Here is a 24,170-nt window from a genome sequence, read left to right on the forward strand (position 1 = left end):
TGTTGTTTTGACATATATAAGACATCCATACATTTAGTTTGCATTGTTATGCTGATGCAGTCATAATGATTCCATTGTCAACTGGAAAAGATAAAACTTTGAAACCGATGTATAGTGAAACCACAGCCCTTCAAATCAAACGATATATAGGTCAACAGCATATTTTGCAGTGTTTTGGTTAATATAGCATTGAATGATTCATTTTTGACGTCGTCGTGTCAATAACTGCCGTCAGGTGAGCAGACAAATTGAATAACGCGCGTTAGCGCGTTATGATAATTTATCTGCTCACCTGACGGCAGTTATTGACACGACGACGTCAAAATTGAATCATTTAATGCTTATATTTACATTCCCTTACTGAAGAAATCAATTGTTTACTTAAATAAATCGATATAAAGTGCAGATCACGGAGGGAGTGAATAAGTAACAGCAGGAACAGCTGTTTTGTAAAACCGGTTTAAACTGGTTTTCACATAGACTGTTGAGATGAGATCGACGAGCATGAAAATATAATCCATGATAAATAACTCTTGAAATGGTGCTTTAAACAATAAAGTCAACTTTTTTGTTGAATAATTATAAAACATGGTGTTTTTACAACATTCATGAAATACATTTTTTAACAAATAACATAGAAATCACTGTTTGAGAACTACTTATGTAAATTACTTGTAAATTCATACGCAGTGAATAGGTGTTGCATTTAGAGGCATTTAAACGTCACGGAATTTAATGGAAACACACGGTAGAATGTAAATATCGTGAATTAAATGTTCGATGTATGAATATTATTATCTCTAATAGGGATCCGTGATATGGATAACAAATAAAGACAGTGAAAAAGTGAATTGTAATGAACAAACAATCTTATTCTACTCTTACTGTAACGGTTATATTGAGACAACGCGAAGTTTCTGCGTTAAAATCGACAGAAAAAATTTAAGTGTATTAACATAAGCAAATCAAAAAATACGCGAATAAAGTGTAAATTCTCGTTACCTTCGCATTAATTCGCGAAAGTTTCGCGAGACATCAACATATGAATGAAAGTAACACATACATACATGTCTTCAAATTTATTTGCCATTGATGCGTTATCGAAATTTACATAGGGATAAAAATTATTTATCCTCATTCGGTCTCGAAATCATGACTTGCTGTTTACTATTAAAAATCATAGTAGCTAATCACTTCAGACGATTATTAGCATACCAGTGTTTTAGCATACATGTAATATCTATATATTGTACGTATAATCATAGTTATTTAGAACTATGAAAGACACCCCCTCCCCTCTCCCCTAACTGAAAGTAAATTAAACGTTATTTTACGACGTATTCATCTAAACTCCTATATCTATAACCTACTGTTTGAAATATCTGTATTTGGTGCAAATTCTGTATAATTCTTAAATAAATGGATCAATGCATCAAATGCAAATTCTATATAATTCTTGAATAAATGCATCAACGAGCACTGTGGGACTTATTTTAAAACGTAGTTGGTTCATACAGGTGATGGGGTATCCAACTATCCATCTTCGCTAGCCAAGGGTTTTCGGTAAAGTGGACCGAAAACCCTTGGCTAGCGAAGATGTGGGGTATCGGGCAATGCAAAAAAGTGTAAAAACCTGACTACTTCGTAACTTGCAACCACGTCATGAAGATGTGTAATATGTATTTTTGGCAATGGTCGCTACCTTCAAAACACTGATGAACCGCCAAGAGCATACATTTAACTATATACAAATGCACAGTACGTGTAATTATACTTTATCTTAACTAGCCCCCAACCCCTTTCTGTGGCTGTATTAGTAAATGAATGTACATCAGATTCATCTAAACTTGTATTTATCTCTGACTGTTGGAAAGAGTGCAAAAGGTACGTATACATAGGCCATCATATACTTCAAATGGTGTTCCCCACGTACGTCAGCAGGTTATACGTGTGTCGGAAGTGCTCGCTGTCACTAACGCACGTGTAAACCACTTTGAACATTTTACATTTTACTTTACATCTGTCTTTGTTTTTCTTTAACAATCATGTAAAGAGTTCGATATTATAGAGAGTAAATTACTAATTAAGAGTACACTGCTCATTAAAGATTTGTAAGTTCCACAGAAGAAACAGTCAAAAAGTATGTTAGCTCATCAATTAAAGTACAAGATTGAGAACAAAACGTACGGGATATAATTTAGAGATTGAGCGTGTATTCAAGTGTATACGAGTATGAGATTGAACATGCATAAAAGAAAAAGTTTGAAAATGCATAAAAGAAAAATTCTGAGCATGTATACGAGTGCGAGATTGAGCATGTATACAAGTGTGAGATTGAGCATGTATATAAGTGAGAGATTGAGCATATACATACCAGTGCGAGATTGAGCATGTACATACAAGTGCGAGATTAAGCATGTATACAAGTGAGAGATTGAGCATGTTAGAACGAGAATCGGATGAACAAAATTTAATGGAAATGAAAACTTTGATTTTTTTAACGATCGATTATACCTCAACAATTCGAAACTCTTTTTAGTCGACTAATTACGAAACATGCCATTGACCATGCGAATTCGAAGTAAAGTTTTGGCATGGAAGCATATTTACGATATGTCTATAATAACGTGGTTTTAGCGTATAAACAAATTCAACACGTGTGTATACATGCAAACATAACGATTCGTTTTATCCTATTTGTGCAGGAATATCATAATTAATGAGCGCAGATCCATTTTATAAATCTTACACAATTTACACTGCATGCTCTGTTTGGAAATAACAATATTTACTATTCATTCATAGCTAGCTTGCATCTTCCCAAGTCAATTATATTTTCTATAGATCACTTTAGAAACATTTCGAGTAACTTTCAGGTACTGTTCATGTACAATTCATGTATAAATAGTCACATATTCCCCGTTAATCTACATATTTTGGATATTGGTAGAATGCAAACAACAACAAAAACGTGCCTTAACAGCCAACTAGAGTATGTGCTAAGAATTAAGATGGGGGGATGTGGGGGCAGTGAATGTGTTTCCCCTTTATGTTTAAATTTAACTCTTTTGAAACATAATTAATTCATATTGATCATCATCATCAATAATGTGATATATCTACTTTATTTTCGCACTATATATCCCCGAGTACCCAAACTCCGTCACCATAAGCAGAAAACCTCCCGCGTTTCTCTGCATGTAAATTATTTTTTGTGGTTTTTATCATTTGCAATCACTAAATATAATCTGAAACAATATAATTTATAAAATTATTAGCAAAAATATTTTTATTCTTATTCAAATAACCCTCTGAATACGACGTCACGCGTGCTTAATATATCTTATGAACCTAACTCCGTCAACCACATGCTCTTTGATATGGCAGGGAATGAAGACACATTAACAATTTAGTTAAAACTCCATTTGTATCTAGGCCAAGTTATAATAAGTAAAAATGGTGCATACAATTTAAATTGTATTTAATTTCATTGAAATGAAATGATCGCCAGAATAAAAAATGGGTCCTTGTAACAACAATCACAATGGCCTTTTCAGAATGTATGGATGCCGTTTGATTTATGTCCTTACATATTTCAAATATTTTATATCATTAATTAATAAATTACTAATTATATTATTTATTTATTAGAAATGTAGCATATTCTAAATAGCGATATACCGGATATATCTATACCCTGTATAAGGCAAAAGTATCGGCATGAGCGATTTATCAAGAGTAGTGCATGAAGGCTATTGCGGACTGAAAAAAAAATGTATTAATTACCTTAATCAAAAATGTATTACATGTGAAATGTTTCATTTTGACCTCTCTAAAAATGGCTGACCACCGTAAATGATCGAATGGGCCTGCATGTCAGAAATATCGATATTTTAGTGCACCCGTGAAAAAGTTTTAGCTGATTTCACACAATTAATGGTGCATAAAATGAACAAGGTTTAATGCTGTTATTTTTTTACGCATTCTTAAATTTAACAGTTGCAAATTGTTGACATTTGATTAAAGATTTTTGACATGTAAAAAATGACCTCATAATCGTACTTGATTTCAAACGGCGAGGAGTTTCCCGAAAGTGGCGGAGTTAGGGTAGTGACGGAGTTAGGGGGCTATGCGAAGATATAGTTAAAAAAGACACGCCCTTACTTATATATAAATATATATATAGTGCACGCCATGCAGTGACAGAAGACTCCGCTTAATGAATCAGAAACAGAAGAGGGGAAATTCAAAATATGGCGTTTTTCGATCCATCCATTTTCATGGGAAATTTCACATTTATAAATAATTTTTGGCCGTTTTTTTCTTTGTTTGCTTTTTTGTTTGTTTATTTTTGTTTTTTGTTTTGTTTATTTGTTGTTTTTTTGTTTTTTTTTATTTTCATTTTTTTTTTTTTTTTTTTTTTTTTGGGGGGGGGGGGGGGGGGGGGGTGGCTGTCCTTGTTTGAAATAATGGAATTTCAGATGCAAAATAGATCAAAGAATGCGCAGCACTATTACGTTACTATTATTTGAAAATAAGTAAATCTGGTTGAATTAGCCTCTTTTCTAAAGTATATTCCTAATTAATGTAGATAAGTGATGAAAATAGTTAACGATGTTGTTTCTGCATTGCTTTAATGTACATCAGATGCTGGTGATTCTGTAAGACGTGTGGGAAAAATGAAGATTTCATTCATAAACTGCCCGGAAGTAATTTGTTGTCTGCGCACCACAAAACGCGCAACATTTTTGTGATGTTTGTCTTCCGCTTTAGACAGAACACTGTACGTGTTTACGAACCGACAAGGTACAGTGAACAATGAACTCATCCGTGGATGAATTCATTCAGTCATCAGCGAAAATGAGACCCGAATCTTAATGGCCGCCCATAACGGAGATTTAGGAGGGTATTTCTCGTCCCCCCGAGCCGCGGGCTGGTGCGAGTTTTGTGATAATCAAGCCATTACTGCCTCGGAACAGTTTGTCCGTAGCTTCCTGGATTTTCAAAGAAGTCAGTATACTTCCGCAGATTCTGTACCTCGCGACCCTGTGATGTACGCCAAAAAGTTTGTAGAATACTTTCTTCAGCATTTCGAGCGTCAAATCAAAAGGACTTCATACTATCTGGAGTCACAAACACAGATCAAATCTACGTTCCAAGGGAATGACCCTCTCTTCTCAGGACTTGTTAATGAACATCACGATTTGTCACGGGAGTCAAGTTTTGCTTCACAAACATCAAGATCTCCGACTAATGGCAATTCCAACAACCCGATAGTAGACGACTATGCGGACAATGTGACAGCGGTCAATACATCAGTTACTTCCCCTGATGTAAAGTTGAAACACTCCCCCAAAGAAAAGGGCTTTCTTCGTAGATTTTCATTTCGTAAACACAAACGTTCAGTGAAACATAACAGTGAAAGCGATTTGTCTGGAAATCACAGAAAGTTAAAAAACAATCAGAGGGTTAAGGGGGAAGGTAAATCTAATGTCAAGTCGGACATTCGGGGCTTGGTCAAGCGGGAGAGTGTGGTCAGTGTTCTAACAGGGGAGGATTCCAAAGGCAAGTCCCGGTGGGAGAAAACGAAACTGGTGCTGAAGGAAGCAAGTGGGGGCTCCCTCTTAGAATTTTACTCCCCTCCAAAGGTTTGTATTGTAAAATTTACTCAGACTGCTATCACAAAACTGCATGTTTTATTGTGAAGTTATGATGTGTATTGAGGTTTGCAATTCTTCTTCCAATAAAAGGTTATTGAGTTGTTCTCTTCAAGCATGTTGTACCATTGTATTTGTGAAAGATTATGTTTGATTGATAGGGAAAAAGTATTTCACAAAAGTAGAATTTTGTGATTTGTTTGGTAATACTTTTATAATTTAATTTGCTCTGTACAAAGATGCAATTAAGAAACTTAATATTCTTCCTCTTTTGATTTATATTAGTAATTAAGGAAAACAGCTGGAAGGAAAAATTGCTGAATATGTATTTGCATTGTGAATATTAATTAGTAGTTTCAGTTTGTTTGGTAAACAAGAAGGAAGTAGTCTGTAGTGATCATAGGTGATTCCAGTATCACAGACAGACCTCACCTCCCCCCCCCCCATTACCCCGACCCTCTTAAATCTCCCTCCACCACCCCCAAACTGCAAGCTGTGAGTGTGGACTCGATATTTACTGTGGTCGGTGTGATACTTGCTCGAGTCCTTGTCGAGTTTAGCATCAGGAAGCTTGCCCTTGCTATTCCAGGATATTGATCCAAACATTCCAGCTCTGCACAGGTGCAATTATAGTGTGCAATAAAACTTGTTTTTCTGTGCTCATCTTGTGTGTAGATTGATAGGCCATCTCTCTGAGTGTACAGGGAAAGGAACATGTAAGCCATCTCTCTGAGTGTACAGGGAACAGAACATGTAGGCTATCTTTCTGGGTGAACAGGGAACAGAACATGTAGGCTATCTCTCTGAGTGTACAGGGAACAGAACATGTAGGCTATCTCTCTGGGTGTACAGGGAACAGAACATGTAGGCTATCTCTCTGGGTGTACAGGGAACAGAACATGTAGGCCATCTCTCTGGGTGTACAGGGAACAGAACATGTAGGCTATCTCTCTGGGTGAACACTGAACAGGGAACAGAACATGTAGGCTATCTCTCTGTGTTTACAGGGAACAGAACATGTAGGCTATCTTTCTGAGTGTACAGGGAACAGAACATGTAGGCTATATCTCTGTTACAGGGAACAGAACATGTAGGCTATCTCTCTGAGTGAACATTGAACAGAACATGTAGGCTATCTCTCTTGGTGAACAGGGAACAGAACATATAGGCTATCTCTCTGGGTGTACAGGGAACAGAACATGTAGGCTATCTCTCTGAGTGAACAGGGAACAGAACATGTAGGCTATCTCTCTGGGTGAACAGGGAACAGAACATGTAGGCTATTTCTCTGTGTGTACATGGAACAGAACATGTAGGCCATCTATCTGAGTGTACAGGGAACAGAACATGTAGGCTATCTCTCTGGGTGTACAGGGAACAGAACATGTAGGCTATCTTTCTGAGTTTACAGGGAACAGAACATGTAGGCTATCTCTCTGGGTGAACATTGAACAGAACATGTAGGCCATCTATCTGAGTGTACAGGGAACAGAACATGTAGGCTGCGTGCAAGGCTTGTCATATTCAGGATACATAGATGTATTAAAAAAAATTAATTTAGAGGGTTGGAGAAGGTGTAAATTATCTAGGGTGTGTATTACCGTAGTTTGTATATTCTGTTAGCAGAACTTTCCTTTGTTCACATATTATCGAGAGACAAACTGGTAGAATCTAATTTAAAAAGGTGTCCATGGTTCTCGCTAGCAGGTTTATGCATTGTATTGAATTGTATTTCTGTCTTGAATCTTGGCATTGACAAAAATTGAGAATTTTACTATAAACTACCCTTAAAACTGAGTTACTTTACATTATAGTTTAAGTTTATTTTTTTGTGTAAGTTGATATATTTTTCTTACAGTTGAAAACTATCTGAATTTTCAATTAATTGAGTTCTATGTTACTTAGCTTCATCACAGATAATGCGAACGTCTTATCAAGAAGGATTAATTAATGTTCCTTAGATCTCTAATTGAAATTTCATTCAGTTCAGTGTAGAAGTTACCTGATCTTTAGGATGTTCAGAGCGATGCTGAATGAGACAGACAAGGACTTTGTGTTTTGTGGGTTTCATGTTGTAAATGGTATGATAATCCAGCAGGATTACGGAAAAGACCCCTTCAGTGTTCTGTCTTACCACATCACAAGGGGACTTTCTTACAAACATGCTCTTGATTTTGAGCTCTGTTAAAATGCACAGAAAAGGAATTCTTTTTTTTTCTCTTTCTGTGAATGAAACACAATATGAAAGATTGAATGGATGTCTTTGTTTACAGAGAAATGACTTAATGCAGCAGATTTGATGTGTGGGTCCTGTGTATGAGCCTTGCATGCAATACAGCACTCCTCTCCTGGTGAACAGACCCTGAGGTGTAGAACCTCATACTTGTGTCCATTCCTCTAACCTTGACTGCCCTCAACTTGTCAAAAGCACATTGATAATCACCTTTCTGTTTTACATGGAGTAGATCAGAATCTATGCTGCCCCACTCGTCAGATATCATTGAATGGTTAAAGCTATACACGCTATAATTTGCGTCAATTTTGAATGAAGGGGAAAATGTATGTGTTTGATTACTAATAAAAGTTACCTTTATTCTGTTAATTATAATGCTCAATTCGATCACGTAACAAATATATCAAATATTAAACAATAAAAAATATTTATTTTCCTGCCAGGAAAGTAATGCCTCCTCGTGAATATCAATCTATCACGTGATATCGACAGCTAAATTTAGCCTATCATACCAAAACTGGTGAAGGGTCAACATCTTCATAATTGTGATAGTTTCACAAAGGAAAGGATATTTTCAGTAAAGCATAAATTTGTCCGATATACGAGTACAAACAAAAGGAAAAAATACAAGCCTGTGAGTACATATGAATACTTCCTTTAAAAAAATGACGAAGACCTGTGTTTTTCCCCTATGTGCTATTTATAGATCCTATAAGTGTTAATGCAGAAGTAAGGGTATCGTGAATGGCAAGCGTATTTTACTCATTATACATGTATGTATTTCAAATTAACAACTGTTAAGCATATTAAAAATCAAGTTGGATATTTAATTAGGCAAACAATAACGACCACCTAGTTCTCCGCGGACATGCGCAATGAGGTCGGTTTGCTCTTCCTTCATCAATATTCATGAAAAGGTATATTTTCCTGGCAGGAAAATAAACAATTAAAAATCTATATCTTTGTAACGAGATGGAATTCACCCTTGTAATTTACAGATTAAGGATAACTTTTATAAGTAGACAAACACATGCGTTTTCACTGTCATTCAAAATTGACGCAAATTATAGCGTGTATAGCTTTAATGGGGGGTTGTTTTTGACATCTGTAGAACAGAAGTGACACTGTGGGATAAGTCACTTGTCTCCGGGCTCCAGGGATGACACATGCACACATCAGGCTGTTCATCCCATCAATTACAGCCCCCTATACACTAATAAGGCCCAATACACAAACAACTCCCCCACACACAAACAACTCCCCCACACACAAACAACTCCCCCACACACAAACAACTCCCCCACACACAAACAACTCCCCCACACACAAACAACCCCCAATACACAAACAACTCCCCCACACACAAACAACTCCCCCACACACAAACAACTCCCCCACACACAAACAACTCCCCCACACACAAACAACTCCCCCACACACAAACAACTCCCCCACACACAAACAACTCCCCCACACACAAACAACCCCCAATACACAAACAACTCCCCCACACACAAACAACTCCCCCACACACAAACAACTCCCCCACACACAAACAACTCCCCCACACACAAACAACCCCCAATACACAAACAACTCCCCCACACACAAACAACTCCCCCACACACAAACAACTCCCCCACACACAAACAACTCCCCCACACACAAACAACTCCCCCACACACAAACAACTCCCCCACACACAAACAACCCCCAATACACAAACAACCCCCAATACACAAACAACCTTAATATACACAAACAAGTCTCTAATACTGTTACACAAACACCTCCCTTACACATACATGATCCAAATACACAACAAGACTAAATACACATAAAATTCCCCAATACAAAGACAAGACCCAATGCACAAACAAAAATACTCAATGCACAAACAAAAAACCCAATACACAAACAAAAAAACTCAATACACAAACAAAAACTCAATACACAAGCATGTCTTTTACATATAAACAAACATGTCCCTTATACATATATGTCTCATTAGACACATACATGTCCCTTACACACAGACATGTTTTGTGTACACATGCTGATTGACGTAGTGGCCTTGAACTGTTGTAAACAATGTAGGTGTAGCCGTGTAAACAAGTGTTTATTGCTGGGGACCCAGGTTGACTTGGGCCTGACCTCTGGCCGGACACTTATGAGGCCCACTGGCTAGTGTGTGTAGTACATGTACCTAATATTCTCACCTACAGCTCAGATGTAACACATATATTCAGTAAATGTATTTTAATACATTGGTCATGTAATAGCTTAAGGCTGCATTGAGGAAGTTCATATGTATATAGGTATCATTTGTGCGTTCTAGGTAGATAAGGAATTGATATTAGTTTTCAGGTCGTTAGATATCTGCATTTTTATCTATAAAGATGATATCTACATTTTGTGCAATATCCCATTAATTTATTCTTTTTATATGAATTATCAATAACCAAAGAATAGGACCAGTCTTTTCACTATTTTAGGGAAATAAATGTGTTACATTTTAGAACTTTTTAATATAATTTGGTTTAATATTCTGTTTCCCAATATTGTTATACAGCTTACATGAAATGTTTCACATTTTGTTTTTGTTTTTTACTACGTCATTTTTAGCCGGAATAACGAGACCAGTGTAACACTGTTCCCATCCATCAGATTATTAAACTGTCTTATCTAGTGTATCCCCCCTGTCTGTGGTACATACTCTGTCCATGACTCATATTTCTAAAGACTAGATAAGCTCTTCAAAAATGTTTTGACATTGCAAAAAGATATATTGAAGACTCCATATTGCTATGGTCTCCCTCACTCCCTGATTGTGTCACTTTTCAGTTTTATGGATTTGAGTTAACTTTAAGTTTTGGAAACAAGGGGAAGTCAGATTTGCAGAAAATGTATTTAAATTATATACACATTTCCTGGACATGCTAGTACATGTTTGTGACATATGCATGAGTTATTCAGAGTTAAGGAAACAATTTTATTTTTTTGTTACCGGTACATTAGTTAGATATGAATTTATGGTAAAAGCTTAGTGAAAAATATAACAATTTGCTTGCAAAGTCATTTTTAAGACACATTTTGATGGATGAACATGTAGAGAAATAAACAGTTGTAGGATTGATAGAGATTGTTTGCTATGTGTAATGTAGGTAATTCTTTTAAGACTTGTTGTAGTAACCCTAGCATTTAGCATAATTTGTCATTCATATGACACATTTTTACACTTGTTAAATGAAGCCATTTGTTAGTACTCTAAAAAGCAAGGGTGCTGGTAATTGTGTTCATTTATGATAATTCATGATCAATAATTATAGTTGCTTAATTTATACTTTGTATTTATAGTCGATGAAACCGAAGGCAGGCCTATTTTGTTTCTTCATCACCGAGGCAAGGGAGGCAACCTCACTAGAAATGCCAGAAAACCACCAGCATACGTTTGTTTTGAAGGTATTGAAAAACACAATTTAACACTGTGTGTCCCCTAGCAGAGTTTGCTAACATCTTAACCCGAAACTGATTTTTTAATGTCTGAAAATAGATATGTTTCTGACATGTTCTATAAATAATGAATTTACCAGTGGGGACACTACTGATAATTGTTCTTGTTAGAAATTGCTTCTGACTCCTGCGGTCTTGTTTCCAGGATGTCTTCATTTTTCTTAAGTTTTCTATAGTTTGTTCTATAGATATAGTTAAATGACTTTGTAAAACACTTTAATACGATAGTGAATGTCTTAATATTTTCACACAGATAAAGTATGGAAAAGCAGACAACACCTAAAGGTGGCTCACTATACTTTGAAATATTTTCTCAAATCAGCAAAAATTTAAGTCAGATGGGAAAAAAATGTGCAATTTTGGATGAAAAATTACTTTTCAGAAAATTTAATTCAGTAAGCATGAACAAAAGCTCCAGGCGGATTCGAACTCATGATCTGCGGTTCAGAAGCCCAATACTTTAACCACTTAGCTATGACGATATACAATCGAATCGAAAGATATAAACAATTTAACAAAACATTTAAATTGCCATCTTGTGATGTAGTGTCTTGAAAAGTATAAGTCTGTGTGTAGTGAGGTACCTTACTTAGGAGTGTAACAATATACCGTTAAATACAATTATGGGCCAAACATTATACGTGGTATAAAATACTGTGTCCTTATCATATTTTCAGCAACGATATTAATTTATATTGTATAACGATTAAATGTTGACCAAAATTTTTGTAAAGATAACGTTGTGATCTTGTTTAGGTTCTTTTCCAAGAACCACGTGGTGATAAATAGGATCCAATTTAAAAACAGTCACAATTTGTATAAAAAATGAAAATATGCAACACATAACCTTGTATCACAGTAAACTAAACAAATGTATTCTGATATGCTTCAACTTTATCATAACATCCCTAACCTTTAGGAAAATAACAATAAAATTTGTAGTCCCTAAAGGGACAACCTTAACAAGTATATGATGCAGTTATTGAAATGGATCCATATAAATGTTAAAATTGGGGGGAAATTAATTTTCCTGCTGTTCAGAATTCTGGATCTCATGTTTGTAAAAACCTAAGTATCCTAGATGCTGAGTGTACTAATGTCTCCAGGGTAACCCTCCAGTACTATTACACGGTAATAATCATTCTAATGCTGAAAGCTAGGAGTGCATGGGCTTGATTTTGTTCATTCAGTGGGAGAATTTCCCAGCAGTATGTCATTGTCTTGTCCATTCATCTGATTGTCTGACTGTTTGGAGTGAGATGAGGGATTGTGAAGTTAGCTGATGGTTGTAATAAGCTATTGATTCCTGTGACAACGCCTCATTACGAGGCAGTGGGAGGAATACTGGCAGGATTAGCTCCAGTCCACAGGAAGGGATAGAGTGCCCTGACCTCAGCATGTACTTTACTCAGGGCAGCATTAATCTAATAGATTAGATAGATATAGGCAGATGGAAGCTGTCCTGTAAAAAGTCCAATACTGTCACATGTATTAGATAACAAAGCTGGTGCACCTATACAAACTGTGAATGTGTTTGTATAAACTCAAGCCAGATATTAGATATGCTGCAGCATTTACTTTATTGCTGCAACAGAACTAAACAAATTGTGAGAATAAAAACCATTGCTATCGTTCACTTTTATCTCTGATAAATTTCTTAAGTGGTTATGTAACTTACGGGTGTACAGAATTTCTATATCCCACCCACTCCTTTTTCAGATCCAATTGTTCCATAGTTTGTTTTGTGGCAGTACATCCATGGGGACTTCAATGTATTTTTGATCAATTATTTACAAAATATGAGTCTGAAAATAATTTCTAAAGCTCCCTGTCACTTGACTTGCATATGACTTAAAGGTAAATTACATAATCAAAGAAACTCTAATATATTGATGGAGCTTTTGATTTGAACGACTTGTAACCTGTATGATTTATATGATTAAAACCACAGGGGCCAAGCCCATTTTAACATTAATTTCTTTATTTATGGTTACATTGAAATTAATGTTAAAACGGGCTTGGCCCCTGTGATTAAAACAAACAAAACCATTAAATGCATAGGCGTCGGAATCAAGGGGGCTATGAGGGGCTTAGCCCCCCCCCCCCCCACTTTTTTTTGCAAAGTTAGACCTAACCATTAGGCACATAGCATCATAAAGGGTTCAGCCCCCCCCCCCCCCCCCCACTTTTTCTTGCAGGAAAGAAAAAATTGTTCCAAAATTTACCTTGAGGAGATGAAAATATTGAGATGTTAGAGCCATAGGCATACTAGCCCCCCCCCCCCCCCCCCCAACCCATGGATTAGGATTTTCCTGATTTTGGGTATTAGGTTTGTTTTATTTTTTTTTACATGACAAGATATCTTAGAATTAATCTAGCCCCCCCCCCCCCCCCCCCCTACTTTCAATTTGGTTCCGACGCCACTGAAATGGTTACCATGACTTATATCAGCTTAGATAAAATCCAGTGTTTTATGGAAAAGGTTTTCAAACTAGCTATAATTTCACTCCAAATGCTCCAGTAATGGTCTTCAAGAAATGCAGTTAGATTAAAATTGCTAACTTCCAGTACTGGTCCTGTAAAATGATAAGGCCAGGTGAGTTATTCAGGCTCGTAAGGCCTGCTAATTTAACCAAAGAATATTGATGTGTCTGAACTTGAGCATTATTCAATCAAATTCCAAACTCTGGGTCTCTCAGAAATAAGGACAAAAAATTATAATAAACCTTAGATAACAACTTAACTGTTCTATTGTACCATTTTTAGCTCACCTGAACCGAAGGTTCAAGTGAGCTTTTCTGATCACCCGTTGTCCGTCGTCCGTCCGTCCGTCCGTCTGTCCGTCCGTCTGTAAACTTTTCACATTTTCAACTTCTTCTCAAAAACCACTGGGCCAAATTTAACCAAATTTGGTACAAAGCATCCTTATGGAAAGGGGGTTATAAATTGTTAAAATAAAGGGCACAGCCCTTTTCAAAAGGGAGATAATTGCGAAACAGTAAGTTTAGGGTGCATGTCTTTAAAAATCTTCTTCTCAAGAACCACGGCACCAGAAATGCCAATATTTACACAAAAGCTTGTATATATAGTGAAGATTCTAAATTGTAAAAATCGTGACCCTCGGACCAAAACTGGGGCCCCAGGCGGGGTTCAAAGTTTAACATAGAACAACATATGGAAAATGTTTAAAAAATGTTCTTCTCAAGAACCACTGCACCAGAAATGCCAATATTTACAAAAAAACTTGTATATATAGTGAAGATTCTAAATTGTAAAAATCGTGACCCTCGGACCAAAACTGGGGCCCCAGGCGGAGTTCAAAGTTTAACATAGAAATACATAGGAAATTTTTTTTAAAATCTTCTTCTCGGGAACCACTGCACCAGAAATGCCAATATTTACACAAAAGCTTGTATACATAGTGAAGATTCTAAATTGTAAAAACCGTGACCCTCGGACCAAAACTGGGGCCCCAGGCGGGGTTCAAAGTTTAACATAGAAATACATAGGAAAATGTTTAAAAATCTTCTTCTCAAGAACCACTGCACCAGAAATGCCAATATTTACACAAAAGCTTGTATATATAGTGAAGATTTTAAATTGTAAAAATCGTGCCCCTCGGACCAAGACTGGGGCCCCAGGCGGGGTTCAAAGTTTAACATAGAAATACCTTAGGAAAATGTTTAAAAAATCTTCTTGTCAAGAACCACTGCACTTGAAATGCCAATATTTACACAAAAGCTTGTATAATGAAGATTCTAAATTGTAGAAATCGTGACCCTCGGACCAAGACTGGGGCCCCAGGCGGGGTTCAAAGTTTAACATAGAACTACATATGAAAAATGTTTAAAAATTTTCTTCTCAAGAACCACTTCACCAAAAATGCCAATACATACACAAAAGGTTGTATACATAGTGAAGATTGTAAAAATCGTGACCCCCGAACAAAAAGTGGGGCCCCAGTAGGGGTTTAGATTTTAACATATGTAGGAAAATGTTTTAAAATTTTCTTCTCAAGAACTATAGTGCAACTGTTTGGGATATTACTATGCATACATGTACATCCTTAAATAATGTAGATTCAAAAAATTGCAACTCTCGGACAATTGATGGGCACCAAGAGGGGTTCAAAATTTAAACATTTTAAAAAACATAAAGGAAAAGTTTAAAAATTTTCTTCTCAAGAACTACAATGTTTTAGTTTGTGGAATTTCAATGCATGCATCCTTCGCTTATGTAGATTCCTAATTGGTAAAATCGTGACCCCCGGACCAATACTGGGGCCCCAAGATGGGGTCAAAATTTATTAAAGAAATATAAAGGTAACATGTTAAAAAATCTTCTTCTCGAGAACTACAATGCTTCAATTTGTGAGATTACTATCATGCATACAACCTTGGATAATGAAGGTTCGACAGTTTTAAAATAGTGACCCCTGGACTAATACTAGAGACCCAAGATGGGTTTAAAGTTAAATGTAGAAGTACCGGTATATATGGAAAATGTTTAAAAATCTTCTTTTCGAGAACTACAATGCATCAATTTGTCAGATAACTACGTCAGCACCCTCAAATAGTGTAGATTCGAAATTATAAAAGCTGTGATCTCCATCTAATACTGGGGCCCCAAGAGGTGTTCAAAGTTTAGCATAGAAATATAGAGGGAAAATGTTGAAAAATCTTTTTCTAGGGAACTATAATGCTTCAGCTTGTGAGATAACTAGGCAAGCATCCTTAAATAATGTAGATTCCAAACAATTAAAACTTTAGCACTGGACTAATACTGTGGCCCCAAGAGGGGTTCAAAGTTTAACATAGAAAGATATATTGAAAATGTTTTTAAAAAGTTTTTCTCGAGAACTATAATGCTACAGTTTGTGAAATTACTATGCAAGGATCCTCAAATTGTGTAAACTCTAATGTAGTGGAACCAAGAGTTATCTTTCTTGTGTTCTGTACAGTCTGAGAGTTATTCCTCTTGAAGTGGAACTCTGCTATGTTCAGTTTTTCAGGTTGTGTACGTGCGGTCCCACCGCAGTGCTTCACATTTTCATTCCTTTGTTACTATTTATGTTGTTCAAGCCAACCATAAACCTCGGACCATAACTGGGTCCCCAGAAAGGGGTTCAATGTTTAAAATAGAAAAAGCATATGCTACGAAATGTAATGTTACAAGGAACTGCTGTTCAGGTGAGCGATGTGGCCCATGGGCCTCTTGTTCATTATTTGTACTGTTATGTGATATTGTATCATTAATGTACTGTTAGACGGTATAGGTTTATCTATTGAACTGGTATATGATATTATTTTATTTATCGCACTGTTGTATGATATTGTTCTATTTATGGTACTGATAACTTATAACAATGATATTTTATTGACCCTCTCCAGGGCCAGGGGACCAGTGAGTACGTTATCGAGGCCCAGAGCCACCAGGACATGAAGGCGTGGCTGTCGGCAGTCAGCGGATGCATCAGTCAACCCAGCACCCCCGCCGAGCCCCTCTCACCCCCACCCAGGGTCCTGGAGGTGGACGCAGACTCCTTAGGACCAATGTAAGAGATGATGAAAAAGTCCTCAATGAGAGACAGTGACAATTTAGCCCAGAGATGTTAACATATAATTTCAATTTCTTTATTAACCAATTAAGGGCCCTCAAAAGGCAGCATGAAGACTGTACATACAACATCCAAAGTACATAAAACATTCAATAAACATATACAAGAGGGAAAGAGTTGGATGATTGAAAGAGCTAGGACAGACATGAACATTACATATATGAGCACTGATATGTTCTGTTTAGTCATTTGATATGACACTATAAGGGTTCACAGTGGCAGACATGTAATGCCTGCTGAGGTCAGTGATATCCATGACCTTTGTGCACTCAAAATAGGTCCGAATAGGGTACATGCATGATATCATTGGAAACATACAAAATAAGACACCATACACAAATTGTATGTCATTACAAATTTTTACTATAGAGCTGATTGTGAAATACATGTATTGTAATTTCAGAAGTCATGATATGCAAGTCCTGATGAATTGTTGTTGTAATAAAAGAATGGAAATTTTAAAACAAATATTAACAAATTAAAATTATATTAGATAAATAAAGTTAAATACATGTGAAATTGTATATAGTACATGTAAAAACAGAAATCTTAATATTCCTATACTTAGGAAAACATTGATACAAATATATGTGTAACTCAAGGTGCAGTTCATTGAACCTGGGATTTTGTTCTGGTTAAATAGTAACCTCTAAAGACCAAAGGTACAGTTGTCAAAGTCAATGAACATTTGACAGTCGTTTCTTTTAGGCCCTTTAATTGTTTCCGATCCTCTCAACACTAATTAATCTTCCCTTATATCAGCTTGGAGATTAGAGACGGTGGCTACTTCCTGTTCCTGTCTGCCTTTTGAATTCTGAATCAATACCATACGTCTCTGCCAATCAATTTCCTATGTAGTATTTTGATGAAATCAAAATAGATACCTGGTAAATTCCAATTTGTCTTCGATGATATGTTAAGTACCACTGTAATCCTCTCCAGTTAATCAAGGAAGCCACCCTTCTTTTATTTTCAGTCATTGGGCATTATATCGTAATTGACAGTATTGATTCTTAATTTACCATTGCATGATGTCTTTCTCATGTAAACTGTTCAGATATTATCTTGCTAGTTTAAAGATGTTTCACTGAGCCCAAATTCACTTTTTCAGTCTGCTTTGAAAAGAATCAAAAGGCAGTATTCATTAGAGACTTATTTAGTGTTCAAAGTTTCGAGCCAAGGTTCGTTTAAGTAGGATGATGCTACAATAATTTGGTTAAAGATCATTTAAAGTACCTTTTCACCAACTCTTGTATATTTTAGCAAAATGAGAGAAACCAAAGTGTTTTTCAAATTATGTCTCTCATGGGTGGACTTTGCGATTAAATATTATATTTAACCTTTCTGTGCTGAAAAAATGTAGTTTGGAATCAAAATAACATTTTGGTGTAGGAGCTGTACTGGTCTCCATGTGTTCTTTTTTTAGTCAGATGTTTTGTCTGTTTTTTAGGCGACCACGACTGCCAACAGCTCCCAGTGGATCTATGACAGATCGGAAAGGTAAACTTTTATTGTATACAGTTTACGTAGGTTCTTGTGGATCTATGACAGATCGGAAAGGTAAACTTTTATTGTATACAGTTTACGTAGGTTCCTGTTTAAATACAAGGAATCAAAAGTACATCCGCTTGCTAAATAAAAAAAATCATACTTAAATTTGTATAGATTTGTATACAATGTCATAGCACTGTAACCAATAATTAATATATGGGATAGGCCACTACTAGAGAAACTTTTTTGTGCTATGATAAATTTATTTCTCTTAATGATTAGGGCCAGTTGTTACACTAATTTAGTTTGTGCTTTAATTATTTAAATTGCACATTAGCTGAATGTTCAAATCAGGTTGAAAACATGACATATTTACAGGAGGTATATATTATTTGTATGATGTTATTATACTTGTACTGGTATTAACTTTGTATGATGTCATTATGGTATTAACAACGCTCTTAAAACTAGAAACAATTTCTGATATTACAGAGATGACGACCCTGCATCGTAGTTCCTCTCAAGGCAGCCTGGGTAGTAACCCGCCCCCCGATGTTCCCCCTCGGCCTCGCCCAATCAGCACTAATAGTGACATCATACAGACCAGGATGTCCTCGTCAGAGGCCCTCAACATGTCCTCCTCTCCAGGCCGGCTTCACGGCGAGCTCGGTAAGTCCTGTTAACAGCCAGATAAATTCCTGATCCAGAGTGTTAGTCCACGACAGTGGCTTTAGGATTAACAAGGATATTACTCTAAGGGAATATTACCTCACATGTAGAAAGAATATAACTCTGTGTATACAGGAATACAGTGGAAATATTACTTCAAGTATAGCAGGAATATATTGGGAACATTACTTCAGTATAGTGGGAACAACATATTGAGGGAATATGCTGAGAATATTACTTAACAGTATAGAGGGAATATATTTGGGTCATTACCTCTGACTCTACATGAAATGGGAATATTACTTCACATATAGCGAGAATATTACATCGTGTATAGGGGGAATATTACTTCACATATTGCGGGATATTACTTCTCATATAGCAGGGATGAAATAGTGGGAATATATACTTCATGCATATAGTCTTTTCAGCATGTGCCATATTTAGCAGAAATAGATTATCTATATATAAAAAAAAAACGTTGATTAGATTCATTACATGTCTAATGAAAAATCGATACATTTGTTCCATAATTTGTATGACATTCTGCAGTGAACTTGATTTTCTTGGAAACTGCTTTCCGCCAAAAATTGAAAATAGAGTACACAGCCAGATATACTTGTAATACGTTAAAAGTACTTCCTTCCTGGTATATTTTTGTGTGTCCGTCCGTCTTGCTGCCTACACACATAGCGGGAACATCACTTCCTGTCCAGGGACAGGAGATGTCCTGATTACTGACTGCTCGATAAAATGATTTGATTTCAATCAAACAGGAATAAGAAATCAATCATGATGATAACATTATAGGTTCACAGGATGATAACATTATAGGTTCACAGGAAAGTGAATACATGCCTGTTCAGATCATCTGATAGTTATTAGTGTCAGTATTACGATTGAATGTTTTTCTATTGCAGTCAATTCAAAAAGGCTCAGAATACTTACAATACACAGTTGATTATTGGCGTTTTCCCTATTGATATATTCCCATCATTACTTAGTTAACTTGTTGTCTGTCAATTGTAAACACTTATTGTTATTTTATGCACACTCATCCCCATCATATGAATAATTTATAGAAAGGTGTACATACATGTACACAAAAATATGCTTTTCTTTTGCTAATGGGTAAATAACAACTGATGTTTGCAGGAAAAAGGAAAAAATAAAGGGGCTTTTATGCAATGCTTACAGTTGTTATACCCTTAAGAACCAAACAGAAAGCATCTACCGTAATTAAAGGGTTTGTTTAGTCAGAGCACTTTACTAAAGACTAATGCACTAGTGTTCCCAATCCAGTACTATATACACGCTATCTGATCTTGTTTACATGCTGCTGCTCATTCCAACAAAATAGAATTTACTTGTAAAACGAATCGTTAATGACATCCAGACCAGTAAAGTACATGGAATTATGGAACACCTGTACTTTTATCAAAACACAAATAGCCCAGGGCAGTTTGGCTTGTGGATCAGGAAACAAGTACCTGTAAAAAAGGTATAGGCAGATAAACAAGGTACCAAAAATAAATCCACTGGGGCATCATTTTATTATAAACAATGGATGGAACTTTCTAAGCTTTCTCAGGTTACTATTTAGAATCATTTTAACAAGACCTTGGACTTTCGGTTGGATGTATCTGTCTATTTCTTGCGTCAAAAAAGATTGCGTAGTCTTAGCTCAAAAGTCAGACAAATTTTGTTGATTTCAAAGAGCCATAGCTGAGTGGCCAGCAATGAAATAGACAGGCCTACGTCACATTGCTGTTTGACACAACTACCCAAAGTCCAAGCTCTTGTTAAAATGGTTCTATCTTATAAACATCAGATGGATATATGGAATTGAATTGCTTTAAATATTTGTTTTCATTACTGCATAGTAATACATGGATACAAGCAATGCCATGATAATTGTATCAACAAAGAAATCCTTGTTTTGCAATGATTGAGTCACTGTAAATGAAACAGAGACAAATATTGCTTTGCAGGAGATTGAACCTGGGTCCTCTGGCTTAAAAACCCAGCACTCTAAAGATTGAGCTGAAGTGTTAACCCTCTAGTAAGAGCTAGTAGGAATCCCATATACCTGACTAATCCACATAAGTCATATGTCTTTTTGTTTTGTAGACTCAGGGAGAGATGAGACGCACGTAGAACAAATGTTGCGGGAATACCCATGGTTCCATGGCACGCTGTCACGACTGGAGGCGGCTCAGCTTGTTCTACAGCAGGGTCACATGGGGCATGGAGTGTTCCTTGTGCGACAGAGCGAGACCAGAAAGGGGGAGTACGTCCTGACCTTCAACTTCCAAGGACGTGCCAAGGTTCCTGTTTTTTTTTTCATTTATAGCTGTCTTATTAATGTGATTCTGCTGAAAAAAAAAGTAGCAATATTTAGTAATGATGTTATATTTTAGTTTGTGCCACAGTTTAAATGATGCATATTTCTCAAGAAAAAAGAACATTTACCGGTATTTTTGTTTTGAAGTGACATGCATTCACTGAAGATTTATGAAATATTTTCATGGTCTTCACAGCAATTGTTGAATAGATCCTTAAAGTGATGCTTCTCCAATGGATAGTGATGTAATTCTTATGGTTGTTTTTTGTAGCATTTGAGGATGACAATAAACAACGATGGCCAATGTCGAGTACAGCACCTGTGGTTCCAGTCCATCTTTGACATGTTAGAACATTTCCGCACTCACCCAATTCCGCTAGAGTCAGGCGGTTCATCTGACGTCACTTTAACAGACTATGTGGTTGCCATGGAACGTCCTCGGACCCCACAAATGTTGAGGGGGTCGCCGCGAACAAGAGGTGGGGCCCTAGGCTCCAATCCTAGCCTAGGGAGAAGCCCGGGGAATGTGACCAGCCCGATTGATCTAAGTGGGCGTGAGGTGGTGGTAATCAGCGGTTCCGTCCGTGCCACCACCGAGTCCTTAGAGAACGTTATGCGGGAGCAGTCCCAGGGTCAGGGGTCACACGGTAGAGCAATAGAAAACCAATATTCCTTTGTGTGAAGTTTCCGGCTCTTGACTGGTAATAAAGTCAAGACCTACATTTATACAGCCAGTGTTCTTATCTGAATATATTTGCTTTTCAACATCAAGGATTCTTTTTTAGACCTACAGTCATATATGCATAAAATTTTTCCTATGTATCCTCAAAAATAAACAAGCATTAAAGCTATAGCAAAGACTCTGGCCACAACGTCCATTGATAGGAAGAGGCTTCAGCTAGACCTGGTAATGTTTTCCATGGATCATGATGTGAAGAAGCTATAGTCAGACTCCGAGTATATTTTCCATGGATGTAAAAAAGCTATTGCCATACTCTGGATATATGGTACATGGATGTGAAGAAGCTATAGCCATACTCTTGATATGTTGTCCACGGATGTGAAGAAGTTATAGCCAGACTCCGGATATATGGTCCATGGATGTGAAGAAGCTATAGCCAGACTCCGGATATATTGTCCATGGATGTGAAGAAGCTATAGCAGGACTCCGTATATATTGTCCATGGATGTGAAGAAGCTATGTGTCTATGTTGTTCATTTATCATTGTATTGACGAAGTGTTCTAACATCTGGGTGATAGATGTTTCTACTTTTACAGCTTGTGATAATGTTGTGGATGACAATGTTGTTCTGTTTCCTTAGTTGTGTACGTGGTACAGGAGATTTTCACTATTCCAGAACACAGGCCCCACTATGGGGGCCTTGGTATCCTTGATTTTATTTTGTTTTGTAGTTGTTGTTCATTTTTTTTTTCTTACCCATCCAGAGTTTTATTTAATTTCATATGATCTTTTTATCAAGGGAAGATAATTCTTGTATATAAAGAATTTAGAAATAAAAACAAATATTTTATATTGAATTTTACAACAACAAAAAATGCTGGACATCTTTTTTGTTTGTTTTGATTTTTACTTTTTAGCTCACCGAGCTGAAAGCTCAAGTGAGCTATTCTGATCACATTTTGTCTGTCGTCCGTCTGTCTGTCTGTCCGTCCGTCTGTCCGTCTGTCTGTAAACTTTTCACATTTTCAACATCTTCTCAAGAACCACTGGGCCAATTTCAACCAAACTTGGCACAAAGCATCCTTAGCCTAAGGGGATTTAAATTTGTGAAAATTAAGGATCACGCCCTTTTGCAAAGGGAGATAATTAGGAATTTATGAAAATTTTCGAGAAATTTTCAAAAATCTTCTTCTCATGAACCATAAGACCAGGAAAGCTGAAACTTGTGTGGAAGCATCATCTGGTAGTGTAGATTCTAATTTGTGAAAATCATGACCCCCGGGGGTAGGGTGGGGCCACAATGGGGGGTCGAAGTTTTACATAGGAATATACAGAGTAAATCTTTGAAAATCTTCTTCTCATGAACCATAAGACCAGGAAAGCTGAAACTTGTGTGGAAGCATCCTCAGGTAGTGTAAATTCTAATTTGTGAAAATCATGACCCCCGAGGGTAGGGTGGGGCCACAATAGGGGGTCGAAATTTAACATAGGAATATATAGGGTAAATCTTTAAAAATCTTCTCCTCATGAACCATAAGACCAGGAAAGCTGAAACTTGTGTGGAACCATCCTCAGGTAGTGTAAATTCTAATTTGTGAAAATCATGACCCTCGAGGGTAGGGTAGGGCCACAATGGGGGGTCAAAGTTTTACATAGGAATATATAGAGTAAATCTTTAAAAATCTTCTTCTCCTGAACCATAAGACCAGGAAAGCTGAAACTTGTGTGGAAGCATCCTCAGGTAGTGTAGATTCAAAGTTGTGAAAATCATGACCCCCGGGGGTAGGGTGGGGCCACAATTGGGGGTCGAAATTTAACATAGGAATATATAGAGTAAATCTTAAAAAATCTTCTTCTCATGAACCATAAGACCAGGAAAGCTGAAACTTGTGTGGAAGCATCCTCAGGTAGTGTAAATTCACAGTTGTGAAAATCATGACCCCCGGGGGTAGGGTTGGGCCAC

The 24,170-nt window shown here is 36.7% G+C and overlaps 1 protein-coding gene across 2 annotated transcripts; it reads left to right on the plus strand.

Moving 5' to 3' along the window:
- The first annotated feature begins 4,743 nt into the window (after window positions 1–4,743).
- Window positions 4,744–22,254, plus strand: LOC105321569 (SH2B adapter protein 1). 2 transcript variants are annotated; one of them, XM_034481236.2, is made up of 7 exons: window positions 4,744–5,648; window positions 11,248–11,352; window positions 16,794–16,957; window positions 18,471–18,580; window positions 19,004–19,180; window positions 21,311–21,507; window positions 21,796–22,254. In XM_034481236.2, the coding sequence occupies exons 1-7, from the start codon at window positions 4,878–4,880 to the stop codon at window positions 22,204–22,206; spliced, it is 1,935 nt and encodes a 644-aa protein (XP_034337127.2). In that variant the 5' UTR covers window positions 4,744–4,877; the 3' UTR covers window positions 22,207–22,254. The 2 variants fall into 2 exon arrangements, with proteins under 2 accessions (XP_034337127.2, XP_065936652.1); XM_066080580.1 differs by having other exon boundaries at window positions 4,745–5,648; window positions 18,471–18,520.
- The last annotated feature ends 1,916 nt before the right edge of the window (window positions 22,255–24,170 follow it).

Source organism: Magallana gigas, chromosome 3 (genome assembly GCF_963853765.1).
Source record: "Magallana gigas chromosome 3, xbMagGiga1.1, whole genome shotgun sequence".
In the NCBI taxonomy this organism is placed as follows: domain Eukaryota; kingdom Metazoa; phylum Mollusca; class Bivalvia; order Ostreida; family Ostreidae; genus Magallana; species Magallana gigas.

What these genes read in the sequence shown, in the direction of transcription:
- LOC105321569 (XM_034481236.2), top strand. Translation starts at nt 4,878, where the DNA reads ATGGCCGCCCATAACGGAGATTTAGGAGGGTATTTCTCGTCCCCCCGA. An exon ending in AATTTTACTCCCCTCCAAAG is followed by an intron (nt 5,649 to 11,247) that starts GTTTGTATTGTA and finishes TTGTATTTATAG; the next exon opens with TCGATGAAACCGAAGGCAGG. An exon ending in ACTTCCAAGGACGTGCCAAG is followed by an intron (nt 21,508 to 21,795) that starts GTTCCTGTTTTT and finishes TGTTTTTTGTAG; the next exon opens with CATTTGAGGATGACAATAAA.